General features: G+C 43.4%; 1 protein-coding gene across 1 annotated transcript in view; it reads right to left on the bottom strand.

Moving 5' to 3' along the window:
- LOC147700830 (putative DBH-like monooxygenase protein 2) overlaps positions 1–25,367 on the bottom strand; it is a 275,994-nt gene extending 250,627 nt beyond the window's left edge. The window contains exons 1-3 of the mRNA XM_086928503.1: positions 25,058–25,367; positions 10,120–10,266; positions 9,532–9,693 (exon numbers count right to left, since the gene is read on the bottom strand). Of these exons, the coding sequence (XP_086784629.1) occupies positions 9,532–9,693; positions 10,120–10,266; positions 25,058–25,327 (579 nt within the window). The 5' untranslated portion in view covers positions 25,328–25,367. The remainder of the gene's footprint in view (positions 1–9,531; positions 9,694–10,119; positions 10,267–25,057) is intronic.
- Positions 25,368–25,591: the final 224 nt, after the last annotated feature.

Genomic DNA, 25,591 nt, shown 5'->3' with positions numbered 1-25,591 from the left:
AAACTTTGGGGATGATCTGACAAAAAGAGGGATTTCCTCACAATAACAACTGCCTATTTTGACAGGTGGTATTCTATCAATGATTTGGGACCAACGTTGGGGCTCCAAAGAGTTGTTACATTCCACTGCAGATGGAGGAGGGGGTACCTTCTACCTTGTAACTTGCATGATTGTAATTCACAAATTAACCTAAGCATTAATCTGTTTATGCTCACCTGACAGTGCTTAATTTGATCTGGTGGTTGCAAGTGGGGCCCGCCAGCACTCAATATTGAGGACCAGGACTTATTTTTCCCCTTATGACTTTTTTGATCCAAAGCAAGAGATTGGAAAACACAAAAAATAGAAACAAGAATGAATAAAAACAGTGACAAAGTGAGACAGTGGGGATGAAAAAGAACCTGCAAGAGGGAAGTAAAGAGGCAGCAAGTGTTCAGTGGTAGATTAACGAGGCATCATTTGGAATGAAGGAATATGCAGGCTTGGAATTCAGTACCTCAATCTTTGACAGTGCTGGATGTGGGATTCTGAGCAAAGCATCAGGCCCAAATACCTATTTTTGTAGAGATTAAGCACTGCTGTTTCGGATACCTTCACTCCTGTCCACTCCCGTAGCACCTGATACACTTTCTTATATAGATGATGATCTAGCTCTTTCAAGACAAAGGAAGAATTAACTAAAATGTGACCACTGAGATAAATAAAGAATGAATGAGAGTGAGAGAAACAGAAAGGAAATACTGTTTACTCGCCTTTGCTTGTCTGCACAGCAAGATTCAATAAAAAAATGGTCCAAATTTACTACACTCTCACCCATGTAAACTAATCTAATATCTCCAATAGCTGCCCATATCTCCTACAAACAGTGCTAAATATTGGCTCCCAACCATACAAAGTAATCTAATATCTCCACTAACTCCCCATATCTCTTGCAAACAGTGCTAAATGTTAGCCATTGGTTGCACTCATTTTTGGGGACCAGCACTTATTTTACTTCAACAGACTTCAATCCAGTGCAAGATAAAGAAAAACACAAAATGTAGAACGAAGGAAAGAAGGAGGTAGCGAAAGATGGGAAAACATTAATAAAGGCAGAAATCAGGGATGAAAAAGAACCTGCAAGAGTGAGATGAAGAGACCGGAAATGTCTGGTGGTGGATTATAGATGCATGAGCATCAAGACTATACAGCCTTGCCACTTGCCCCCCCCCCCCCTGACCAGCGGTAGCTCTGGTAGTGGCCTTCTGATCATAACATCAGTCCCTGGTAATTTTTCTTTTACAAAACAAGCACTTGCTACAATGCATATGAATAATTAATCTCAATTATCAGTTTCTGTTCCAGTCTCTCAGGCTGACATACATCCAAAACCCCAACATGTTCCTCTAACCTTAGACAAATTCTATATCTGCTAAAAAATGTTGGCATCCAAACTTCTACTAGAAAACCCCCTGGCACACCTTGATGATCCCAGCAGATCTCTATTTAGGACCTCTTTACCAGTGGCCAGACAATTCGATGGGCCGGTAACAGGCATTATGCCCTCTTGCAATGAGGTCCTTAGCTTCTAATTCAGTTTAGCTAAATGTAGTAAACCAGTTTAACAGTATTGTGCAAACAACAATCTAAACAATACACATCGATCCTGATGTTGACTCGGTTGCAGCATTTAAGATGAAATACTGTCAATTGCCGATACTACATTCCACCCAATTTACAAAGTAGTTTTTGCCTGTGAACCCTCCTTGATTTCCTAGACAATTGTAACGATTTTATGTTCACAGAATGCTGCATGATTTTCCCCTCATAAACAGGTTTTAGTAGAATGGTCATCAGAGACACTTTCTTGTTGAACAAGACATTTATTGCTGCTTGTGTGTCTTTTGTAGGCAAAGTTAACCCTCATGTGCAATTTTCAAAATGCTTGTTCTCCAATGGTGTTCAGCAAAATACTTGCATCTTCACAAAGTTTTCAGACATATAATACATCTTACTTAAATTAAAAGTTTGTGAATTTTGCACTCCCTGGGCCTCATTTATGAGGCTGTGCGTCACTTTTACGCCGCTGGTGCGTCACTTTTTGTCAAAACAAGAGGTTAAAAGGCAAAACCTCACATAAATACATGGGGCCATTTTGTAATGGTCAATGTAAAAACCATATACAACACATGGTAAAATAATAAACAAAGATTAGATCAAGACACAGGTAGTGAACTAGACAAAAAGAAAATCCAAAAGAGAGATCAAAACAAGAGATTAAACCGCGTGCCTTCACATGAATGAATGTGTGGGGGCCATCTAGGGATGGTCAATGTTGTAACCATACAACACATGGAAAAAAACAATAAACAAGGGAAAATTGTGATTGGTACACCAGATGAATGAGAGATCGTAATGATAGGAAAAGGAAATGTTAATAGTGACAAAATGAGAAGATTGATTGAGTGAACAGGATTCCCAATAGGAGAACTAGGATTAAAGATGTTACTAGACATTAATGTAAAAGGATTGTGGTAAAAGAAAAAAGATAATGTGAAAATATGTGAAGTAGGAGATGTAAAGTTACCAGATTAACTGGAGAAAAAATACACAGTCAGATCTTGGTGATTTAGAGAAAGCAGCTGAATTCAACACTTAAGGCCATTTGGTGTTCAGAAATTTGGTCCAAAGCAGTTCTCCTTGAAGTAGGTGTTTCTGATTGTTGTGGCCTTCACAAATGTTCACAATTTCTAATACTAGATAGCAAATTTGGCTGATGTTGTGTTTGGACTCTAGGAAGTGCGGAACAATAACTGATTTCTGATTCATGGTTCTGATGTTGCTCTTATGTTCATTTAGTCTAGTTTTTGTCTTCATCGGTTTTTCCAATGTATCCCAGTCCACAAGACATTTCAACAAGTACACCGCATTTTTGGAATCACACATGGCTGTTATTTTGAGTTTGATTTTGTTGCCTTTACTTGGGTGTGTAACATAGGTTCCTTTTATGGTTTTATTAAAGTTGTTGCAGTTGAGACAAGAGATGGTGCCCTGATACTGTGTAGTGGTGTTGTTCAATGTGGTTTTGGAGAGCGAATCGTGGCTGTTTCAGCTACATTCTTATGCAAACAGGGGTGATTCATTGAAGATCCCTTTGAAGTCCGGCTCTAGTTGCAACATCGACCAATGCTTTAAGATAGTTTTCTTGAATTTGAGGCTTTGTTGTGAAAATTTTGATACTAAAACAGTTCAGTCTTTCTTATTATGCAGAGTGGATGTAAGTAGGTGGCTTTTTCCATTTAATTTTTTAGATCTAACTCCCCCTGACAAAGGGCTCTGCTCAAAATACATTGGGTCTGTACTACCTGACCCATCGGGTTCAAATAATTCGACCCATCCATGTCTTTGATGACACTTATTCTTGATAAAATGTGAATTTCATCTCAACAACGATGTAGAATCAATACTATGAAATTTACATTAAATTCGACTGAGGCATCAAGTCCGGTTTAATGCAACAATTCTTTTGATACCTCATAGTATCTATTTTGTTAGTCCCATTCAAAAGTTCGGACAGCTGAGTTGTCAGCATATAACAGAGTACTCCTCACTGGGGCTACGAGTATTTCTTCTATAAACATTGCAATGTAGGGTTTTACTATCAGTTCATGTAAAAACACATATACCAGCTTTTAGTACACTGCACCCTGGCTTAGGGCTTGATAGCCTGCCTTTGAGGTGACTACAATTTATTAAAAAGAACGATCTGGAAATTGTCATAGGTTTATTTGGCAAAGTTGAGTTAGTAGTTTGAAAACCGCTCTGCCAGCCGGCAATAGCAGGCTCGGAGTCTTGTTTTGCTTTGTTACTCTCGTGATGGCACACTAGATGCTGCAGCCAATGGAGGACACTTTGATTTACAGGCCCTGGGTATACCTAGTACTATACTCTAGGGACTTATAAGTAGGGTAACCTATGCCAATGTGGGTAAACCAATCAGCCATATATTTTTTAAGGGTCGGGTCACTAGCACTGAGGCCTGTTTGGCAGTGCTCAGAGAACTCTCAAAGTCAAAAAGCCAGTTGCATGAGTCTAAAACTTTGGGGATGATCTGACAAAAAGAGGGATTTCCTCACAATAACAACTGCCTATTTTGACAGGTGGTATTCTATCAATGATTTGGGACCAACGTTGGGGTTCCAAAGAGTTGTTACATTCCACTGCAGCTGGAGAAGGGGGTACCTTCTACCTTGTAACTTGCATGATTGTAATTCACAAATTAACCTAAGCATTAATCTGTTTATGCTCACCTGACAGTGCTTAATTTCATCTGGTGGTTGCAGGTGGGGCCTGCCAGCACTCATTATTGAGGACCAGGACTTATTTTTCCCCTTATGACTTTTTTGATCCAAAGCAAGAGATTGGAAAACACAAAAAATAGAAACAAGAATGAATAAAAACAGTGACAAAGTGAGACAGTGGGGATGAAAAAGAACCTGCAAGAGGGAGGTAAAGAGGCAGCAAGTGTTCAGTGGTAGATTAAAGAGGCATCATTTGGAATGAAGGAATATGCAGGCTTGGAATTCAGTACCTCAATCTTTGACAGTGCTGGATGTGGGATTCTGAGCAAAGCATCAGGCCCAAATACCTATTTTTGTAGAGATTAGGCACTGCTGTTTCGGATACCTTCACTCCTGTCCACTCCCGTAGCACCTGATACACTTTCTTATATAGATGATGATCAAGCACTTCAAGACAAAGGAAGAATTAACTAAAATGTGACCACTGAGCTAAATAAAGAATGAATGAGAGTGAGAGAAACAGAAAGGAAATACTGTTTACTCGCCTTTGCTTGTCTGCACAGCAAGATTCAATAAAAAAATGGTCCAAAATTACTACACTCTCACCCATGTAAACTAATCTAATATCTCCACTAGCTGCCCATATCTCCTACAAACAGTGCTAAATATTGGCTCCCAACCATACAAAGTAATCTAATATCTCCACTAACTCCCCATATCTCTTGCAAACAGTGCTAAATTTTAGCCATTGGTTGCACTCATTTTTGGGGACCAGCACTTATTTTACTTCAACAGACTTCAATCCAGTGCAAGATAAAGAAAAACACAAAATGTAGAACGAAGGAAAGAAGGAGGTAGCGAAAGATGGGAAAACATTAATAAAGGCAGAAATCAGGGATGAAAAAGAACCTGCAAGAGTGAGATGAAGAGACCGGAAATGTCTGGTGGTGGATTATAGATGCATGAGCATCAAGACTATACAGCCTTGCCACTTGCCCCCCCCCCCCCTGACCAGCGGTAGCTCTGGTAGTGGCCTTCTGATCATAACATCAGTCCCTGGTAATTTTTCTTTTACAAAACAAGCACTTGCTACAATGTATAGGAATAATTATTCTCAATTATCAGTTTCTGTTCCAGTCTCTCAGGCTGACATACATCCAAAACCCCAACATGTTCCTCTAACCTGAGGCAAATTCCATATCTGCTAAAAAATGTTGGCATCCAAACTTCTACTAGAAAACCCCCTGGCACACCTTGATGATCCCAGCAGATCTCTATTTAGGACCTCTTTACCAGTGGCCAGACAATTCGATGGGCCGGTAACAGGCATTATGCCCTCTTGCAATGAGGTCCTTAGCTTCTAATTCAGTTTAGCTAAATGTAGTAAACCAGTTTAACAGTATTGTGCAAACAACAATCTAAACAATACACATCGATCCTGATGTTGACTCGGTTGCAGCATTTAAGATGAAATACTGTCAATTGCCGATACTACATTTCACACAATTTACAAAGTAGTTTTTGCCTGTGAAGCCTCCTTGATTTCCTAGACAATTGTAACGATTTTATGTTCACAGAATGCTGCATGATTTTCCCCTCATAAACAGGTTTTAGTAGAATGGTCATCAGAGACACTTTCTTGTTGAACAAGACATTTATTGCTGCTTGTGTGTCTTTTGTAGGCAAAGTTAACCCTCATGTGCAATTTTCAAAATGCTTGTTCGCCAATGGTGTTCAGCAAAATACTTGCATCTTCACAAAGTTTTCAGACATATAATACATCTTACTTAAATTAAAAGTTTGTGAATTTTGCACTCCCTGGGCCTCATTTATGAGGCTGTGCGTCACTTTTACGCCGCCGGTGCGTCACTTTTTGTGACGCACCAGTGGCATACAAAATGCGCCTTGTTGTACCATATTTACAAAGTGACGCATCTAGGTAGATGCATCACTTTGTTAACCCCTGTGCCACATTAAACCTGCGCCAGGTATAATGTATGCAAGGGGGCGTATTGACGCAAGGAAGGGTCGTAGAAGTGACGCCGTGAAATCTATGAGATTTCACTGTGTCAATTCTAGGACGCCTTTGCGTCAAAATCTTGCGCCTGCCTCACAGCAGGCGTAAGACTGACGCAGGCCCTTTCACATGGAGCTTGCCCCATGTGAAAGGACGCATTGCTGGAGTTGCGTCAGTTTTGTGACACACTCCAGCAATGCGTCACTTTTGCGCTTACAGATATGTCAGAAATACCGACGTATATGTAACTCCTTCCGACATGATGCGTCATCCATTAAATATGATGCATCAGGAATGTTGCAAAGAGGGCGCACTGAGAAGTGACGCATCGCTGCTTTCACGCAGCGATGCGTCATTTCTCATAAATGAGGCCCCCTGTGTTTAACCTGATATGAAAACCTAAGCAGCAGAGACTTCTTGCCACTGGCTAAAATGCAACCTTCCTCCCTGTTATCTAGATTTCAGAGCTATAATATTGACACATAGAAGACTTTCTTGAACTTATGTAGCAGTCTCATGAATCCTTGAAAGTATCCATGGAGGTCTGAAGGTGTAGATAACATTTTCTTACAGATATCAGACCCTACCTAATTCTCGTTCTCCTCTCCTGCACTATTGGAACCAAAGCATTTCACCTGTCATGTCAATCTATTTAGAAAGAAATTGTTAAAAAAACATTTAATTTAACATTTTTATAGTGAGATTTTATTTAAAGTTCCTACCGTCATTATTTTCTATAGGAAGGTGTCTGAGCACTAGTGGTTGGCCATGTGAGGTGCTGGACATACTCCAATTCTGAGCATACTACTGTTTTGGGTCGTTTTTTTCTGCAATACTTTTAGAGGTGGACTTTGTGGATAGGAACGAGCTTACTATAGGTAGGTGGGTGCATGTCCCTCCGTAAAACCTCCTTAGTCCTCCGATAATCCTTCTTACACTTCCCTAAACTCCACTTTTTTTCAGAAAGTACACTCCATTTGTGAACCACCCCTCCTGGTCCCTCCAAAATGTACTATAAAGTAGTAAAATTAGATGTGTGAGTATCTTCCTCTGGAAAAGATAGGAGAGGTGGAGGTGGAGTTTTACATCTGTTGGTTTGTGAATAACATTTTGTCGTACTTTAGTGATATTACTGTAGTACTACTAAACATACTACAACATGCAGTTTGTGACTAGGCAGTCTAGACATCTATAGTTGGTGATTTGTGGGCTGAGGTTTGCTGTGGCTATTGGGAATACAGAGCTGGGGCACAATTCTTTGCAGACACTTTATATTAACTCATTTAACCTCAACAGCAACATTCTCAGCTGCCTTGGCATTCTTCAAATCCCAAGAGCTTCTGCCAGCACTAGAGGACCTTAGAGACCCTTAAGGCGAGATTGGCACAATTTTCTCCATCTGTAAAAGGTGAGTTCCTAGTTCAAATTTCGTTTTCCTGCCCTGACAAGTTTGACCATTTCTGCTGTGTCAAACATGAAAGTTGACCCTGTAGTTATGTTCAGACATAAAGGTTGAACCGGTAGTAATGTTCAGACATAAGAGTTGAACATGTAGTTATTTTCTGATATGAGAGTTGAATCTGTAGTTTTGTTCAACATGCGAGTTGAACCTATAGTAATGCTCATACAAGAGAGTTTACCACTTAGTAGTTCTCAGACATGAGAGTTGAACATGTAGAAATATTCAGACATCAGAGTTGAACATGTAGTTATGTTTATACATGAGAGTTGAACGTGTAGCAATGTTTGGACATGAGATGAATCTGTAGTTATATTCAGACATGAGAGATGAGCCTGTAGTAATGTTCAGATATGAGAATAGTCCTGCAGAACCTATAATAATGTTCAGGCATTGAGAGTTGAACCTGTAGTAATGTTCAGTCATTAGAAATGAACATCTAGTAAAGTTCCATTCAGTTTAAACAAGGAATCTTTACTTGGTTGGGACCAGGAATTCCATTTTAAGAGATTATATTTAGGGAGAGTGAGGCCCCTACTTGTCTCATTCCTAGCCTCCCATACATTCTTAATGCGAGATGTGCAGCTCTTTGTTATTTTTCAAACTGCAACAGAATGAAGCTCCTCAAGAAAGAGAAAATGGGAAGCAAAGTCTGAGACCTTTTGCAGCAGTGGGAAACTGAAGCTATAGCCAGTTAGCCACAAGAGGCTGCTCGGGCCAGCAGTGTAACTAGTGGCAAGAAGCAGTCAGTCGCAGTTCTCTGGTGGGAGCCACACACACACACACACAGAACAAAGTTATTACTAGTTGTTCACCAACCCTGAAGTCTCCACTGCTGCTTGTCCAGGAGTCAGTATGGTAGCAGAATATCTCAGCCTGGATATCATTTGAAACAATATTGTGTCCTAAATATTTTTTACTAAAATATCACCCCCCTTTGAGATAATATTAACATATTTACAGTCAATTAGCAATTTCTTTGTAAACAATAGACTGAGAAGTTGTTGGCAGACTATATTTGTGTTATTAATATTGTAACATGGAACCACCCACAAGCACATGTTGCATAGTTACACTGCCAGCCCCCTGCATACCTCCTCTCTCACATCATTACCCAGCTGCTACAATCCCCACCACCTGTTGATGGTTGCACAAGAGTATTACCCTTCTCATCCACCATTTCCTGCTCCAGGGTGTCTTGTTGTTTGTTTTGCCTCAGATATTACCCCCAACAAAATATATTTACCACAGCTTGTAATTGCTGAAGGAGATACCATAGTAACAGCGAACACATTATGAGAAATAAAGCTGTAAATAAATACAGCCGAACAAAGAAAGGACTTAGAAGTTGAAAGAAATAAGAGGCTCAAAACGTACCACTGTCCTTATCAGAAAAAGACAAATACTTAAGGGTAGCACTAGAGCTGAAAACTGCCTTTAAGTAGGAGGATGGATGGGGAGTGCTTCAGCAGCAACTTTATAAGTTGCCTTAGGCAACAAACATACTTTATTTATTTTTGCAAAATACTCGCAAAGCACCTTTTACTGTTACATAGCCCAGTGAGTAACTTTAACTACCATTTGTCTTACCACTTGGGAAAGAAAACTTTAAATCATGTCCTATTGCTGTGTTATAGAAGCAGTGCCAAGTCAGGAGAGTCTGTGCAGATGCCTTTAAAATCCAGTGTTTAATGTCCAGAGTCCGAATGATCAGGATTTACAGTTTCATACAAATAATTGGATATTCGTTATTAAACTTTAAATATAATGCTCACATTGGACATTTTTATGTCATAGGTGAAGGACGGCTCTGGATCTGGTCCTGAGACTGGTGCCTCTGACAGCAACTGGACAGATGCCATGAAACGTTGACTGGATCCATGATAGCGAATGGTGTCAGAAGTCCCATACGCGGCGATGATGCGCTGGGTGTCCGCCTAAAGAGGGGGAAGGTAGAAAAGGTTACTGTTCATTACTTTAACCTTTTTACTAAATTCTTCTTGAGTGTCTGGTGGGGGTTGGGGTGGGACGAGAGAAAAAATTAAGCATTGCCCATGTTTGTACTTTGCAGAGATATATTTTCACCTCATAGCTCCAAGTTCTTAATGATATCCTTTATGATGGTTATCTTTATTGCAGCCAGTTAACATCTAACCACTAGACAACAGCAGCACCAGATCACGATCATGAAGAATTAGATTGCCAGGAAACTGCTATCTCACTCGATAGTGGTCGTCAAACCTAACCACTATGCTAGGGAACAGTAAGGCTGAACATGGAAGACACTTTTTGGATTCTTCATTACATCACATGCGCTTATATGACTTGGGCAACCATCCCACACTCATATAATACCCACTTACTGTGACATCAACATCGAAGGGATCGCATGTTTTGAACTTGCGGCTGAACCTCATGGTTGTAAGACCTTCATTTTCAGACAAAAACTCAAGTTGGTAGTTTTGAACCATATCCTGCACAGGAGTAACTTTCCCAATACCATGGTAGTCCTGAAATAAAGCAAAATTTGCAGATTATTGTTCCATACAGAGATATTATGTTGTGGTTCTTTGACAATTAAATTCATCCCGCTACTAGGCATGCCTTTTACATGTAGCCTTTACCATGAGGATGCATTTACCATGCATGCCTCCAGCATGCATGGTGAGTATTATAAGGTATGTAGATATATATATAAATGTATATATACATATATTTAAACATATATATATATATGTATATTACATATATATTACATTTATTTCACTAAACCTTCATGTGTATTAACTCCTAAATACCCTTTATCATTACCCCTCCCTAAACCCTAAATATACCAATACCCTCAAGACACTAAGCTATCCTTAATAGCCTTTACCACTACCTACTCCTAAGCCCTGGAATTATCCATTACAGTCTTTACCACTGCCCTCCCCTAAGCCCCAAAAATACCACTCTTACTGCTACCCGCCCCTAAAACCTAAAAATACCTTGCCACCCTTCACTAAAAACCCTTAAACCCTAAAAATACCCTCACCACCTCAATTCCTAAAATACCCTTACATCCATAAACCCTAAAATTACCCTTGCTACCTTCTATCGCTATGCACTCCTAAACCTTAAAACAACCCTTACCACTTTTACCACCGCTCACCCTTAAATCCTAAAATTACCCCTACTACCTTCTAGCACAGGTGTCTCCAACCAGAAGATTGCGAGTTGCCAGTAGCTAGCTGAAACCACCAGAGTAGGTCCCAGCATAGAGTTCATTTTAACTAAGAACTGCAATAAATAGGTGTTGTGTTATGTAAAGGCTATTCATATTTTAAATTTGTGTCAGGCTGCAGATAGAAGTGCCTGACATTGGGCCACACTCCACTCCAATTTATGACCCATGTGCCTCAGAGAAGTTCAGAACTGAAACACTGAGGTATTAAACTCTTGAATAAAAGTCCTCCTCAACTCAATATTCAGCATAAGAGCAACATTATATTCCTGAATACTTTTAAATGAAAGAAAAATAAAATGTAGTGTTAAATTAATAATTGAGTCAACTCTTCATTTTAATTTCATATTAAACAGCAGGTATTTCGCTCCCTGTAGACACAGCTGATAGACACAGTTCCATATTAATAACTGAAAAATACTTTAATTTTCTTTTAATTGGGTGACATTTAAAGTGGAGAAAACTTTTCTATGAAACATTGTTTTAATGTTTTTGTCTACTTTAATTTAACCTTATTAAGCCCTAATTCTTTGTGAAGCTAGTTTCTTCACTTCAAATTCCTCCCATTTAAACAAATGACTGTATTTTCCTGTTATAAATAAGGCAACATGTCTATAGGCCACGGGGAGTAATAGCAGTGCTGTTTATAAAGAAACTTTGATAGAAAATTAAAATGAATAGTTGTATGTAATGCATATAAACATAAAGTTAACTCTTCGGTTGAATTGTCTCCCATTTCAAAGTCTTGCATTCACACACTGCAGGCATCTTGCTCTTGGTGGCTGGTGGACATGCTGACATATATACAACTGAAAAATATAGCCATATTTTTTTTAAATGGGAGGAATGTAAAGTGAAGAAAAATGTTCCATCAAGTGTAGAAAAATGTTGATATATGAATATTTTGGCAGAATATTTATATGCACTTTAAATTTCTCTCATTTATAAAACAAAATGGTTGTATGTTTGTTTTGTTCATGTAACAGTGCCACATATGGCTGAAGGTATGTCCTGTGCCACAAGTACACACAACACAGGCTCTCAGTCACCGATACACCTACGTTCATACATCCCCTCACATCCCGATACACCTACGTTCATATTTTCCCACAGATGAGATGATGCACTCACTGACGCACATGGCAGCCATATTATAGTACCCCTAGTTACAGTATTTTGTTAAAACCATAGTATTGGTCTCCAGGGAAATTAGGTATAAATTCAATTAAGTTAGACATAGGGGTGTCTAGTAACAATTCACAAGTTACTTAATATTTTCACTGATCAGAAGTAGGTCTCATTACAGAAACGTTTGCAGACCACTGAATTAAACCATTCATTCATTCTCTCGTGATGGGCCGTACTTGGCCAACTCCCTCATCATTCTCGCAGGTAACACCCCAGCTGCCCCCTCAAACTTTCACTCCTGAGTCACTATATTGTTCAACTCCAATAAAGTCACCAGATGTGGTAAAGTTTGGCATGGTCTTCCAGCCTCCCAAACAAGGTGACTTTGCTTGAAAAGAACGAGTAAAAGAAAGCTCTATCTTCTTCAAAAAGCCCCTGAAACTCTACGTATAACTGCAGCAATTGTCTACACAAGTTGCTATTTTCAATTTCATCCGGAGGAGAAGGGTATACTAAGTGGACAAATGCTGCTAAAAATGCAACATCTCTAATGGTAAAAAACATTCTGGTGAAATTTCAGTTTACATTAAAACATGACTCTTAATGCTAAGGATAAGGGGAAAAGAGCACACTTTATGATTAACACTAAAGGATAAGAAGAGCTGGATGCTGCTTACATCATTCTCTCAGCTGTAATAGTGCAGCGCGAGCAGTGGCGGCTGGTGACATTTGAAAGTGGTGAGGCGGAAACTGATAATCATACTGCACCGTAGTGAGCGAGCGTAGGGAGAGAGTCCAAACCCCCTAAGGAGGGTTCGGGGGATTTCCCCCCGAAAAAAATTTGAAAAAATAGTGGAAAAATTGTGCATTTCCAAGCAAATTTGAGAAAGCAGGAAGGTTAATAAAGCAATTGTGAAAATTATTAAAGCGCTGCCATATAACATACTAGGTAGCAGCTTATTCAGTTTAACAACAAAGCTTCATAACAGACTTCAAGATACAATGCTGAGAACCTCACAGATTGTTTTTACCTACAGAAAATGGTAGTGGGGCCACGGTCTGCTCACCCCATCTTTTTATAGGCCGCTTTCAATTCTCGGTACAGTGGGACCGGTTGTGCAGTACCAGAAAGGTCCAAGGGAGAAAAAACTCATGAGGCCACATTGAAATTACGGTCCCATGGGACCTGTCACCTACAGTCCAGTGATGCCTACATTGTTATGCCCTTCAAGACCACCGTGGGAACCAATTTAAAAGCACATTGCTCAAAAGCAGTGAGCTGAATAGATTTACACTAAGTAGACAAGTATGGGAATTAACATGGGGAATCAATGATTTGTCTTGGCTCGGGTCTGTTCATTTGCGCGGGGAAGCCCTCGAATGCTGTAGCTGTTGCTGGCTTGAAGGAAGCCACCATCTTTTTAATTATCATTTGAACTCTTTACTTTCGATGTTAACAGGTGTAGTAGTTCCTCCTAATACGTTTTTTAAAACAGAAAGCATCGCATTTCAGCTTAACCTCATTAAAACATCTCGTGTTGATTTCAAAATTTCTCTTCACACATATTTCACTGTCTGTCAGACTGCTTAGCATGGCAGTATCAGAGCCCTGGGCAAAATAAAACTTGGCACAAGGTAGGCACTTGTCGTGTTCTATTGTCAGTGTATTGAGAAAGTAGGGGAAGGTGAGGGGGAGCGAAAGAAGGGAGAAAGACAGACAGACTTAGAACAGTGTGTTTACTACACTTTTCTTTCTAGCCCCAGGTTAGAGGGAGGCTCAGCTGTTGTACGCCACTCCTGCACCCCTCTGAAGATTGGCGCCCGGTTACCCAATGCCAAAGGCTAGCCCTGTTTGCAATGTTGATGGGTGAGACTAACTGTATCAAAACCACGTCACATAACCTTGATAAGCGCACGTACACCGCCGGCGCCAAGCCACGCCATGCAGAAATGGCGCTTGTGCGGAGCTTTCATCTGGCACTGCAACGGCTTTGCTTTGCAGAAAGATTTACTTGCAGCGTGCCGCACGACTAAAAGGCCTCTGCATTCAATCAGCAACATTTCTGTTGGTAGAAATCAGTTTGTTTTGATTTCCCGATAACACGAAGGACTGGAGAAGGATTTTTTTTTTATTGGCAGCCGTTGGACGGCGCTCAGACTCTGACGTTTTCATACCGAGCTGGAGTCTGATATACCGGCCCCGGACACACACATGGTCAATACAAACACATGAAAGGCACTCGATTCTCGAAGAATGCCTACTGGCCCTGATAAAATACTATTTTAGGACAAGATGGCTGTCCATAGAAACACTATCCGGCTATTAAGTAAACACACATAATATTGCCTTATATCATATTAATACAGCCATGTCCTTTAGAAATAGTGAAATCTGTATGCTCCGAGGTTCTCCCCTAAACTGATTGTGAGCCATATATTGTATTTTGTCGGAGGTTCTCATTTTTCGTAAATATGCTCGAGTCGACACGCAGTACTGGTGGTCACGATGACACGACTCCCACAACAATAGTCACTCCTCAGTCCGACTCATGCACCCACTGCTGACTGACTCTAGTAGTATATGACCAGGCTGAGACTCCTAAAGGTCCGGACCATCTTTGTTTGAACTACTACTATGACCGGGCCTGGCCAGTGGCACTGAGTCACTCATGCATCATTAATAAAAATAACGATATGTATAACCAAACTGATTCTTCATGATGACACACATGATGATCATAACTGTGGATGGCAGCACGCAGTCCGAGTCCACACACACACGACACGCAGTACTGGACCTGGTGGTCACGACGACTCCCACAACAATGATGAGTAGTAGTCACTCACTCCTCAGTCACACGCCCACTGATTCTAGTATATCATGACCTGATTGACTCCTAATATGAGGTCCGTCTTTGACTCTTACTACTATCATGACGGGCCAGTCATCATTAATAATAACGAATGCCACTACTGGCCCTGGTAAAATAGTATTTTAGGACAAGAGGGCTGTCCATAGAAACACTAGCCGTCTGCCGGCTGATAAGTAAGTAAACACACATAATATTGCTTTGCCTTATATTAATTAATACTGCCACGTCCTTTAGAAATAGTGAAATTTGTATGCTCCGAGGTTCTCCCCTCCTAAACTGATTGTTAGCCAGTTAACAAGTATGACCTGACTGTGACTGAGACTCCTAAAGGTCCGTCTTCGTTTAAACTACTACTACTATGACCGGGCGTGGCCACTGGCACTGAGTCCCTCATGCATTATTAATAAAAATACTGTTACGTATAACCAAACAAAAAACAGATTTGTCATGATGACACACATGATGATCATAAATAAATAACTGTCTTTCTTACGTGGGTGGCAGCAGGCGGTCTGACCGTCGAATCCACACACACACACGACACGCAGTACTGGTGGTCACGACAACGACTCCCACAACATTGAGTAGTCAGTCACTCCGTCCTCAGACTCAGTCACGCGCCCACTGACTCTATTCTCACTATGACAGTCATCACATGATCCACTTACTTCCACTTTCACTTATGGTGTTGTTGTCGTGACTGGCCATGAGCAGCTCTCTGGCATGATTCCAGCACACGCAGTGACGAGGCGGGACAAATGGCCAATCACCGACGAGTCTGGCTCAGACCAGCCAATACCCACGCACGCCACCATCCTGCTGCAGCATCCAATCCTGGCACAGCGTTAGCAGCGCCACTGCGCCAGGATTGGCTAAGAGCAGACTGAAATCTGCCCATTTTGGGACCCGGGGCGCCATGTCCATGCCTATATTCCATAGTGGTAGAGGGGGGAGTCTAAAGTGTGCGCATGCGCGGGCCAGTCGAAATCTGTTTTTCTCCGGCCTTTTACACTCGCAGTACAGTCACGTCACCCTCAGCCTGTGCGCTGCCTGCCTGTCACTCTCTGGCGCAGCCCCGCCCCACACGGGCCGGCCCACTTCCTCATGGATGCCCGATCCTGTCGGGCTTCTCCCGGGGCCTTAGTGCCCTCGGCGCACCGATTCATTTTTCAATTTGGAATTAACAATACTTATTTATCAACACATGTTGGCAGTGCAGTCGGCGGTCTTCCAGGGTAGTGGTGCAACGCCCTAATGCCCCCAATGAACACACTGCCACTGAGCGCGAGGCTGAGTGGTACATGTTTGTTCATGTTTGGGGCCTCTGTGCACACACCACTGAGGCTCAGTTTCCTTTCAGTCTCTCACACTGGTTCTGGTTCAGGTGGACTCTCTTCTCACTCCTGCCAGCATCGCCAGCAAGCTCTGGTGGTTGGCATCTCAATGGAGTACAGAGAGAGACTAGAAGATGTCATTCTGTGCCGGACATTACAAGTTTTAAAGCAAGTCAAATTTGAGGAATGTGGCGTGGCTTGGGACTCATGGCCTCTGGGAGTTGGAACAAACCATGTTGCATAACAAACACGGAAACTCCTTTGTTGCGAAAGGCAAATGCTGTTCTTTGTTAGTGATAATGCCTCTGGGCACACCATCCGTACAGTAAACCTCAAAACTCAATGCCAACATCTATGTTAATGGCCTGACACCTTTACCCCAGCCCACCCTTTTGTACGATGCCACTGATCCAATGAGATTGGTGTTGCTAAAAACCTTTTTATCCCATCAGTGGGAAATAAAAGTTGCTTCAAAGCTTCCTGATAACGGTATCTCTACACCATGCAGTGTCTAACCCTGGGTTTGTCAATACACACACACAATGGCATTATTAAATGACTTTGCTCTTTCTAGGTGTAATAGCAAAATGATTTAAACAATTAATTACACATTCCTGCATCGATCGCTGGCAAACAGGAATTAGTTCCCTTGAATGACCTCGAAGCTTCATGGCAGCCATCCACACATGGTAAAAAACACCCTCTTCTCACAGTCTGCACTCCACAGGCTGAAAATATGAGAAGAAGGAGGCCTTCACCCACTTTGACCAGTGCAATGTAATTACCATCTACAGATTTTCAGTTTTACCAGACTTGTTGACAAGCCTCTGCACCTGCTCTGTATTACAGGTGCAGAGTCAAAGAAGCTCTCAGGAGGTGCCCTCACAGTGCACCATCTAAAAGGTGGGACACTCCTAGTGCTCCCCCTGATGGCAGCTCTCTGAAGGGGGGTAAAAGGGGTCCTATGGACCATCCAGACATCCCCTTGCAGGCAGGTTCAGTCACTGACTGCACCCACTTGCAAGGAGATCTTTAATCCCCATTGAAAGTGCAGGCAGCTTGCCACTGCACTGTAGAACACGGAGCGGCTTTGAGGCAGTTGCTCCATGTTCCGCCTTGATGTGCGGCCCAGGGGGCAGCACGAGTTTGTGGCTGCTCTGGGGGCAAGATACTGCCAGAAGAGATATTGACTGCCAGAGATGCTGCTGTTTTTCACTTTCTACTGAAAGCTGATATTGATCTACCTAGTCCGGGAGGAGAGGAGCTGATGCAACATGTGTGTTTAACTTTCACAGTGGATAGGACCTCCCTGAGGTTTCACAACTACAGCTCTTTGCTGTAAACAGGTACACTGATTCTCTCTAAGAAACTCTACGTACAAGCCATACTACTCGATGCTCTCCTAGATTAGTGCATAAATGTAGGTTTTAGGGGAGGTTTTAGGGTGTTAGGGTTTTAGATGACATTTTGACCATGGAATAAATGTTCATTTTATTCTCGTTCTCGTTCGCAACAGGGATTTGTGCTGTTTGAATTATATTCTGTGTGGTTGTTTTAGATATGCTAAGCAACAGGGCGAGCCTATTAAAATAAACACTTTTTTAGGTAAAGTGCCTCTTTCTTAGTGCAGTTTATGTTTTAGGCATTGAGAAGAACAATGTAGGTTTGTTTCTAATTACCATGGTGTCCCTGGATGCCAGGTTTAGGGATTTGCAATAACCCTAATGCATTGACGTTAATTCAACTATGTACTGAGTGTGGTACTGCGGCGCCTCAAAAACCTGCCTTCAGGTATTAGTGCACGAAAGTAAGTCAACTTGTGTCACCCGTGGGTTCGAAGACAAATCTGTAGAGCTAAGTAGAGACTCAGTATGGAGCATACCATAGAAAACAAAAGTAAGACCTTTCATGATGTTAAAAAGGCTACCTTTCAGGCCAAGTTCATCAACCAGTAAGAACTTCATGCCAACTCCTTCTAAGATAGAGGGCATCTCTAATACTACTGCACAGGTGTGGCAGTTTGGAACTCTTGCAGAACAATTAAGGCTGGCTTGCAATTCCTAGGTAATACCTTCAGCATTACTAGACTTTCTTATAGGGATGAAATAAAATGTAGAGAATGGACCAACATATGGACAGCATGTATGTCCACCCGCCCAAACAACATTTTAGGAAATAAAACCTGGAGCACTCTCAGAATCTCGACCATCACAGCTGACCCCCTCAGCACCACCGAACACCTGCACTTCTAGATCCACACCGATCCCAACACCACCCTCAGAGGAACCCTCGTCTACAGACCCCCTGGACCCCGGCCACAGTTCAGCGACTCCATCGCCGACTTCATCAGCACCCACGCCCTCGCCTCCACAGACTAAATCTTCCTCAGGGATTTGAATTTCCACCTCGAGAACAACAACAACACCAACTCCACGACCATGATCAATAACCTCGCCAACTTCGGACTCAGACAGCTCATCACAACACCCACCCACACTGCTGGCCACACGCTTGACACCATCTTCTCCGCAAGCTCCCATGTCGCCTTCAGCCACACCACTGAACTCCATTGGACCGACCATCACTGCATCCACTTCACCTTCCAGAAACCCATCACGCACCACCGCACCCAACAGATCCCTTGCCACTGCTGGAGCAAAGTCACGAAAACCAGCTTACCACCACCCTCTCCCAGAGCCCACCCGCTGATCCCACCAACGCCAACACCGCTGCCCGCAACCTCAGACAGTGGATCCAAAATTGTGCCAACACCCTTGCCCCGATCAAGAAACCCTCAAAAAGATATACCAGCAAGAATGCCAGCTGGTTCACCGAGGACCTCCAGGCCTCCAAGCAACCCTGCCGAAAACTAGAAAAGAAATCGCACCGTGATCAGACACCGGACAGTTACACGGCCCACAAGAACGCCACCCACAGACACCATCAGCTCATCAGATCCGCCAAAAGGACCTCCTTCAAAAACCACCTTGACAACAATGCACACAACAGGAAAGAGCTCTTCAACATCATGAAGAAACTCTCCAACCCCAGCTCCAACACCAACGACATCCCACCCTTGCAAGACCTGTGTGACTCGCTTGCCAACTTTTTCCATCGCAAGATCACAGACATCCACGGCAGTGTCATCATCTCGACCAGCCCGACAGCCACTGAGAGCTCCGTCCACACAACCACCACCACCACCGACCCCCTGCTCTCCTGGGCCAACATAAATGACAACGACACCATCAAAATCATGAACACCATTCACTCCGGCTCTCCACACCACATCTTCAACAAAGCCAGCACCACCATTGCACCCTATCTCCAGAAAGCCATCAACATCTCCTTCGAGACAGCTACTTTCCTGGAAAGCTGGAACCACGCAGAGGTCAACGCCTCTACGGACCTCAAGAATTTCCGACCCATCTCCCTGCTCCCGTTCCCAGCAAAGGTCATTGATAAGACCTTCAACAGACAACTGACTTGCTATTTCGAGGATAACAGCATCTTGAACCCGTCCCATTCCGGGTTCCACAGCAACCACAGCACCGAAAACGTCCTCATTGCCACCACCGATGACATCAGGACCCTGCTGGACAACGGCGAGACCGCGGCCCTCACCCTCCTGGACCTGTCAGCCGCCTTCAATACCATCTGCCACAGCACCCTATGCACACGCCTCCACAATGCTGGGATCCAAGGCAAGGCTCTGGACTGGACCACCTACTTCCTCTCTGCCAGAACCCAGAGCATCCACCTCCCCCCTTTCCGTTCCGAAGCCACCGAGATCATCTGCAGCGTACCCCAAGGCTCATCCCTCAGCCCGACATTGTTCAACATCTACATGGCACCGCTCGCCCACGTCACCCAACTGCACGACCTCAACATCATTTCCTATGCTGACGACACCCAGCTGATCCTCTCCCTCACAAAAGCCCCCTTCACCGCCAAAACCAACCTCCTCGCCGAGTGGATGAAGAACAGCCGTGTGAAGCTAAACTTTGACAAGACCGAAGTCCTCATTCTCAGCTGGACCCACCCACCTGGGATGACTCCTGGTGGCTGACCGCATTGGGAACAGCACCCCCCGACCACGCACGCAACCTGGGGTTCATCCTCGACTCCACTCTCTCCATGACAAAGCAGGTCAACGCCGTCTCATCCTCCTACTTCAACACCCTCCACATGCTCCGCAAGATCTACAGGTGGATCCCCACTGAAACAAGAAAATCGGCCACCCAGGCCCTCGTCAGCAGCAGGTTGGACTATGGATACGTCCTCTATGCAGGAGCCCCGGCCAAACTCCTGAAACGACTACAATGCATTCAGAACGCCTCCGCACACCTGATCCTCGGCATCCCTCACCGCAGCCACATCGCACCCTACCTGAGAGACCTGCACTGGCTTCCCGTCAACAAGAGGATCACCTTCAAGCTCCTCACCCAGGCAGACAAGGCACTCCACAACACCGGAGCAGCATACCTCAACCGACGACTCACATTCTACACCCCCATTGCCAACTCCGATCCGCCAACCTCAAACTCACCACCGTTGCACTCTTCCGAAGATTGACCGCCGACAGCAGATCATTCTCCCACCTCGCCACAAAGACCTGGAACACGCTCCTCATCCTCCTATTTTCTGTGACTTGCAAGGAACTAATCTTTTTATGATCCCTCACCCCAGCCCCATACTTTACCATGCTCACACACCTAGCCTTATAGAGTTGTAGCCTGTCTTTTTTTAATGTTTTGCCCAATTGTCTTGCAAACTTTGAAACCGCAAAAAGTGATTTCTCAAACTGGAGTTGTCTAGCCCTGACAAATTTCTTCTATATAAATTTACAGTCAAATTGCACACCGAAGTGCACAAATGAGGGGACCACACTTATGTCTTGGTTATTAAAGAGCTTAGAATAGTTTTGCTTTTCACTGGACTTCGATACTGGATGAAGGACTTGGAAAGGTAGACCTTGTAGCTAACTTAGCCATTAAACTAGAAACGGCAGTCAGGACTTTCTGGAGGGATTTGGAATATGGCCAATAGCCCCACATAATCTGCAAACAGGAGCAACAGGACAGGGCTTTGATCTACCTTTGAAAGATCTTGGCACACACCCACCAGCTCCCTTTCTAGCCCGCTGACATATATTATTATTAAGAAGGGTACAAGGATGAAACACTGTCTAACCCCCCGCACCCCCACTAGCACTAAAGCTCTCTGTGCATTCAGCATAATTCCCATATTTCACCCTGGCAGCTATGCCTGAGTAGAGCTCTTTCTGCAAGTTCAGTATGGCAAGAACAACCCCCAGCTCCCCCATCATGGTAAACAACCATTACGACGCGGTCATAACACCGCAGTACCATTACAACGCAGATATTAGAACGCAAGCCGTTACCACGACTTACGCTGGAGGGCGCCCTAGACTAAGGAATAGTGTGATTTACTATTCCAACACCTTCCCTACTGTACGTAGGCTGGAGTTGGAATAGTAAATCATACTATTCCTAAGTCCAGCACCCTACAACGCAAGTCGTGGTAACGACTTGCGTTGTAAAAGCTGTGTTGTGATGGTACTGCGGTGTTATGTACCGTGTTGTACCATCATACATCCCCTATCATAGGTAATAGTATTTCATGATGTACGCAATCAAACATGCATGATAGTTCCATGAAATCCATATAGAATGCTCCCTTTCACTGTGTATTTATCATCAATAAGGCTAATAATTAAATAGTGTTCGACTGTTCCAAACTCCAAACCCATATTCTATCCCTCTGAGTGACAGTGAGCATGAATCAAGCTTCCCGGGCCTGCATCTGGCATGCAGGCCTTTTTTCAAAGAATCTGCGCATGACCATAAGAAAAATGTCATTGCTTGGGTTCCTCTGAATGCTCAAAGGGAGAAAGGAGAAACGGCCACCCACTATTTCTGTAGACTAAAGAGATCCAAAAACCATAAACAACAATCAGTCTTTATCCTGAGTAATAACAATAATGTCCAAGAGTTCGAAATGTGTGGTGGTCGAAAATCTTCTTTAATTTCAAATGTGACTTCATGTATCTTGACAATCAAATCCAGAAATACAGTTGTTACAGTTTAGTTAGTGATTCAAAGAGCAGATTATTCTGCGTTCTATTATCTGGTTAATAGAACATGGAATAATCTGCTCTTGGAATTGTTATGAAAAACCGTTGTTAGATATCACTGCCCTGAGGAAGTCCAAAGGTGATGACCCGATGCCGAAACACGTGTTAGCTATGGCTACGTCTTTCTCCAGGTTGCGACTGTGACAACCAATGTACTAATGAAACTGTAACAGCTGTGTAGCTGGATTTGATTGTCAAGATACATGAAGTGTCCTTAAACAGGTCACCGGGGATACCTTTGGGGAACCTAACTCAAAAGTGTAACTTACGTTTGTGAATCAGGCCCAATATGGGGAGCTCTTGTTCTCACAGCTGAAAACCTAGACTAGCAACTGGAATGTAGATGAAAAGAGAGGGAAATATGGTCTAAGGAAGGGGCTGTCAAATTCTCATATTACTTCCTGGCAATCTTCATTCCTCCAAATCTGCTTCTGTGCCCCATTGCTCACACCTTCAACGAGTTACTTCTCAAATAGCAGGCACTGGGACGAAGGACTTCTTCTGGATAGAATGGGAATGGGAACAAGACAGGCAGACCTCCAGAATGCCTGCTCCAGCACAATAGCTCCAAGGCTAACAGGCATTTAAATGTGTATAATGCTGAAATAGCTGCCTAGGAAAGGATCTACCTCTTCAGACTACCACTAAGGCAGGGCTTCCATTTTCCCATGGCCCTCAAAAGCAGGGGCAGAGGGGAACCTATTCCCCATGCCTGTGCTTTTTAGGGCCCTGTGTTGCAAACATCATATATATTGATTTTGAAGCAAGCCTGCCCTGTTTATCACTGATAAAGCAGCTCGCGTGGGTTTAGTACTACATGGCAACAGATGCTGGAACAGGTATTTTTTTTTCTTACAAGTTGAAGGAAACTTTTTTTTATCTCAGTTCATTACATTTCCAGGTGTTTCAAGAACTGGTTTTGCAATTTTGCATCATATGGGGACGTTTCTACAGGTGTTTGCCTGGCTATTCAAAATTCAGAACAAATTGATACCACCGAGTAGGTTGAAGCACTAACTGCCCATAGCACATTCTATCAGGCACAACAAGGAATCACGCGGAAATACGTTGCCATTTTGCTTCCAACGCAGGGGGAAAGGACAGGGGCCTTATTTATGAAGACCTTGCGTCAGTTTTGCGCCGCTGGTGCGTCACTTTTTGTGACGCACCAGCGGTGTAAAAAATGCGCCTTGTTGCGCCATATTTAAAAAGTGGCGCATCTAGGTAGATGCGTCACTTTTTAAACCCCTGCGCCACATTATACCTACGTCAGGTATAATGTATGCAGAGGGGCGTTCCCCCGCAAAAAGCCTCGTAATAGTGACGCAGTGAAATCTATGAGATTTCACTGCGCCACTTGTAGGACACAAATGCGTCAATTTCTTACGCCTGCCTCACAGCAGGCGTAAGACTGACGCAGGCCCTTTCACATGGGGCTTGCCCCATGTGAAAGGACGCATTGCTGGAGTTGCGTCACTTTTGTGGCACACTCCAGCAATGTGTCACTTTTGCGCTTACAGATACGTCAGAAATACTGACGTATCTGTAAGTCCTTGCGACATGATGCGTCATACATTAAATATGACGCATCAGGAATGTCGTAAGGAGTGCGCAGTGAAAAGTGACGCATCGCTGTTTTCAAGCAGCGATGCGTCACTTTTCATAAATGAGGCCCCAGGAATGCGCCATATTTCATAAATACAGTGCAGTCCCGCCCTGTCACTTTGGTGTCCGGCAGCAGAGCAACAAGACTTGCGGCTCTGCCCTCCGCCAATTCCATATACAGGAGGCCGTGAGATGTGCATTAAAACTGCCGTGCGGTGCATGGGAGCGCTCATGTTCCACCCATTGTAGACCTCCGTGACGCAATGTAGCACAATATAGCGCCTATCAGCACTTCGCGCTAATCTATGCAAGTTTCCAAAACAAACTATGATTTGAATTAGAAAATAAATCCACCCGACACTTTTCCCTCGATTTGCATCACGTTTGCGACTGAAACCCACTGGAATGTGTGAGTAAATATGGGGCTTTATTTGTACATTATTTGCAAATTCCATTTGGATTTTGAAAGCAAATTGTAATCCGTGAAAATATTTTTTTTTTTACTTGAATAGACCATGATGGTGAGCGTTTTATCTACATATGTATTGAAAATGGAATGAAGGTACGTTTCCCTCAGACATAGTTTTAGCCAGAAAAGCAAGGCAGAAATGATGTGAAATCGGAGTGTGTCAGGTTTGACCCGATGCATAACCATTTTTCTCCCCATGAAAAACACTTTTGAAAATGGTTCTAAACTGGGTGGATGGAAAATGAATTCGCTCCATCTGCTTTCATCTTTCCTTAAGTGGTCGTATTTGGATACAGTGCCCCTTTTCCCCTCCTTTGGCCTCACAGCTGCTTCATCCTCCCCTCCACCTGTTCCTCTTCTTCATTCTCTGCCCTGTCTGTAAAGGACTGTCCTCTGCCCAGGAGCACACGTCTTGTAAGGGGATGCTTCGCTGCAGTTTAATAAGAACATTTCCTGCCACAAAACCACACTTTAAATCACCCAGATCCCCCGGGAATCTTTAGAGCACTTACTGCAAAATAGGTGGACGGATTTGATGCTGGTGACACTCCACCAATCACGATGTCTGCCCCCGCCATGCCCCCGCCGGGGCTCAGGCCGAATCCGATCCACCCAGTGGTCGCCACTTGAAGTTCAAAGGTGATCTCCTCGGTGGTCTTGTTGAAGTCCCACCGCAGGACAACTCTCCCCTCGGGGTCAAGGGTCAGAGAAAACCTCAGGGCAGGCAGCTGGCCCAGGACCAGGGGTACCAAGGAGAGGAGTAAGAGTGCGCGGGGGCTCATGGTCTCGGGGGGCCTCTCCAGTATCAACCAACAGGCACCAAACCTCAGTGCCGCTCTGAGGACCGTGACAGGTGCGCCTGGTACTTATCACCGCTCACCGACCACAAACATGGGAAAAACAAATTCCACACTGCTGTGTAGTGTGAGTAATCATCACCCGGGGAAGAAAGCTCACTGGAATTTAAGGAGCTTTTAAAGTTTCTGAATTCACGCCCCCTTTCTTGCCTAACAGGTTGTTTGGGATAGCAGTAAAAGAGTGACCCT

The sequence above is a fragment of the Lissotriton vulgaris genome, chromosome 7 (genome assembly GCF_964263255.1).
Source record: "Lissotriton vulgaris chromosome 7, aLisVul1.2, whole genome shotgun sequence".
In the NCBI taxonomy this organism is placed as follows: Eukaryota; Metazoa; Chordata; class Amphibia; order Caudata; family Salamandridae; genus Lissotriton; species Lissotriton vulgaris.
This window is presented reverse-complemented; position numbering and strand designations above follow the sequence as displayed.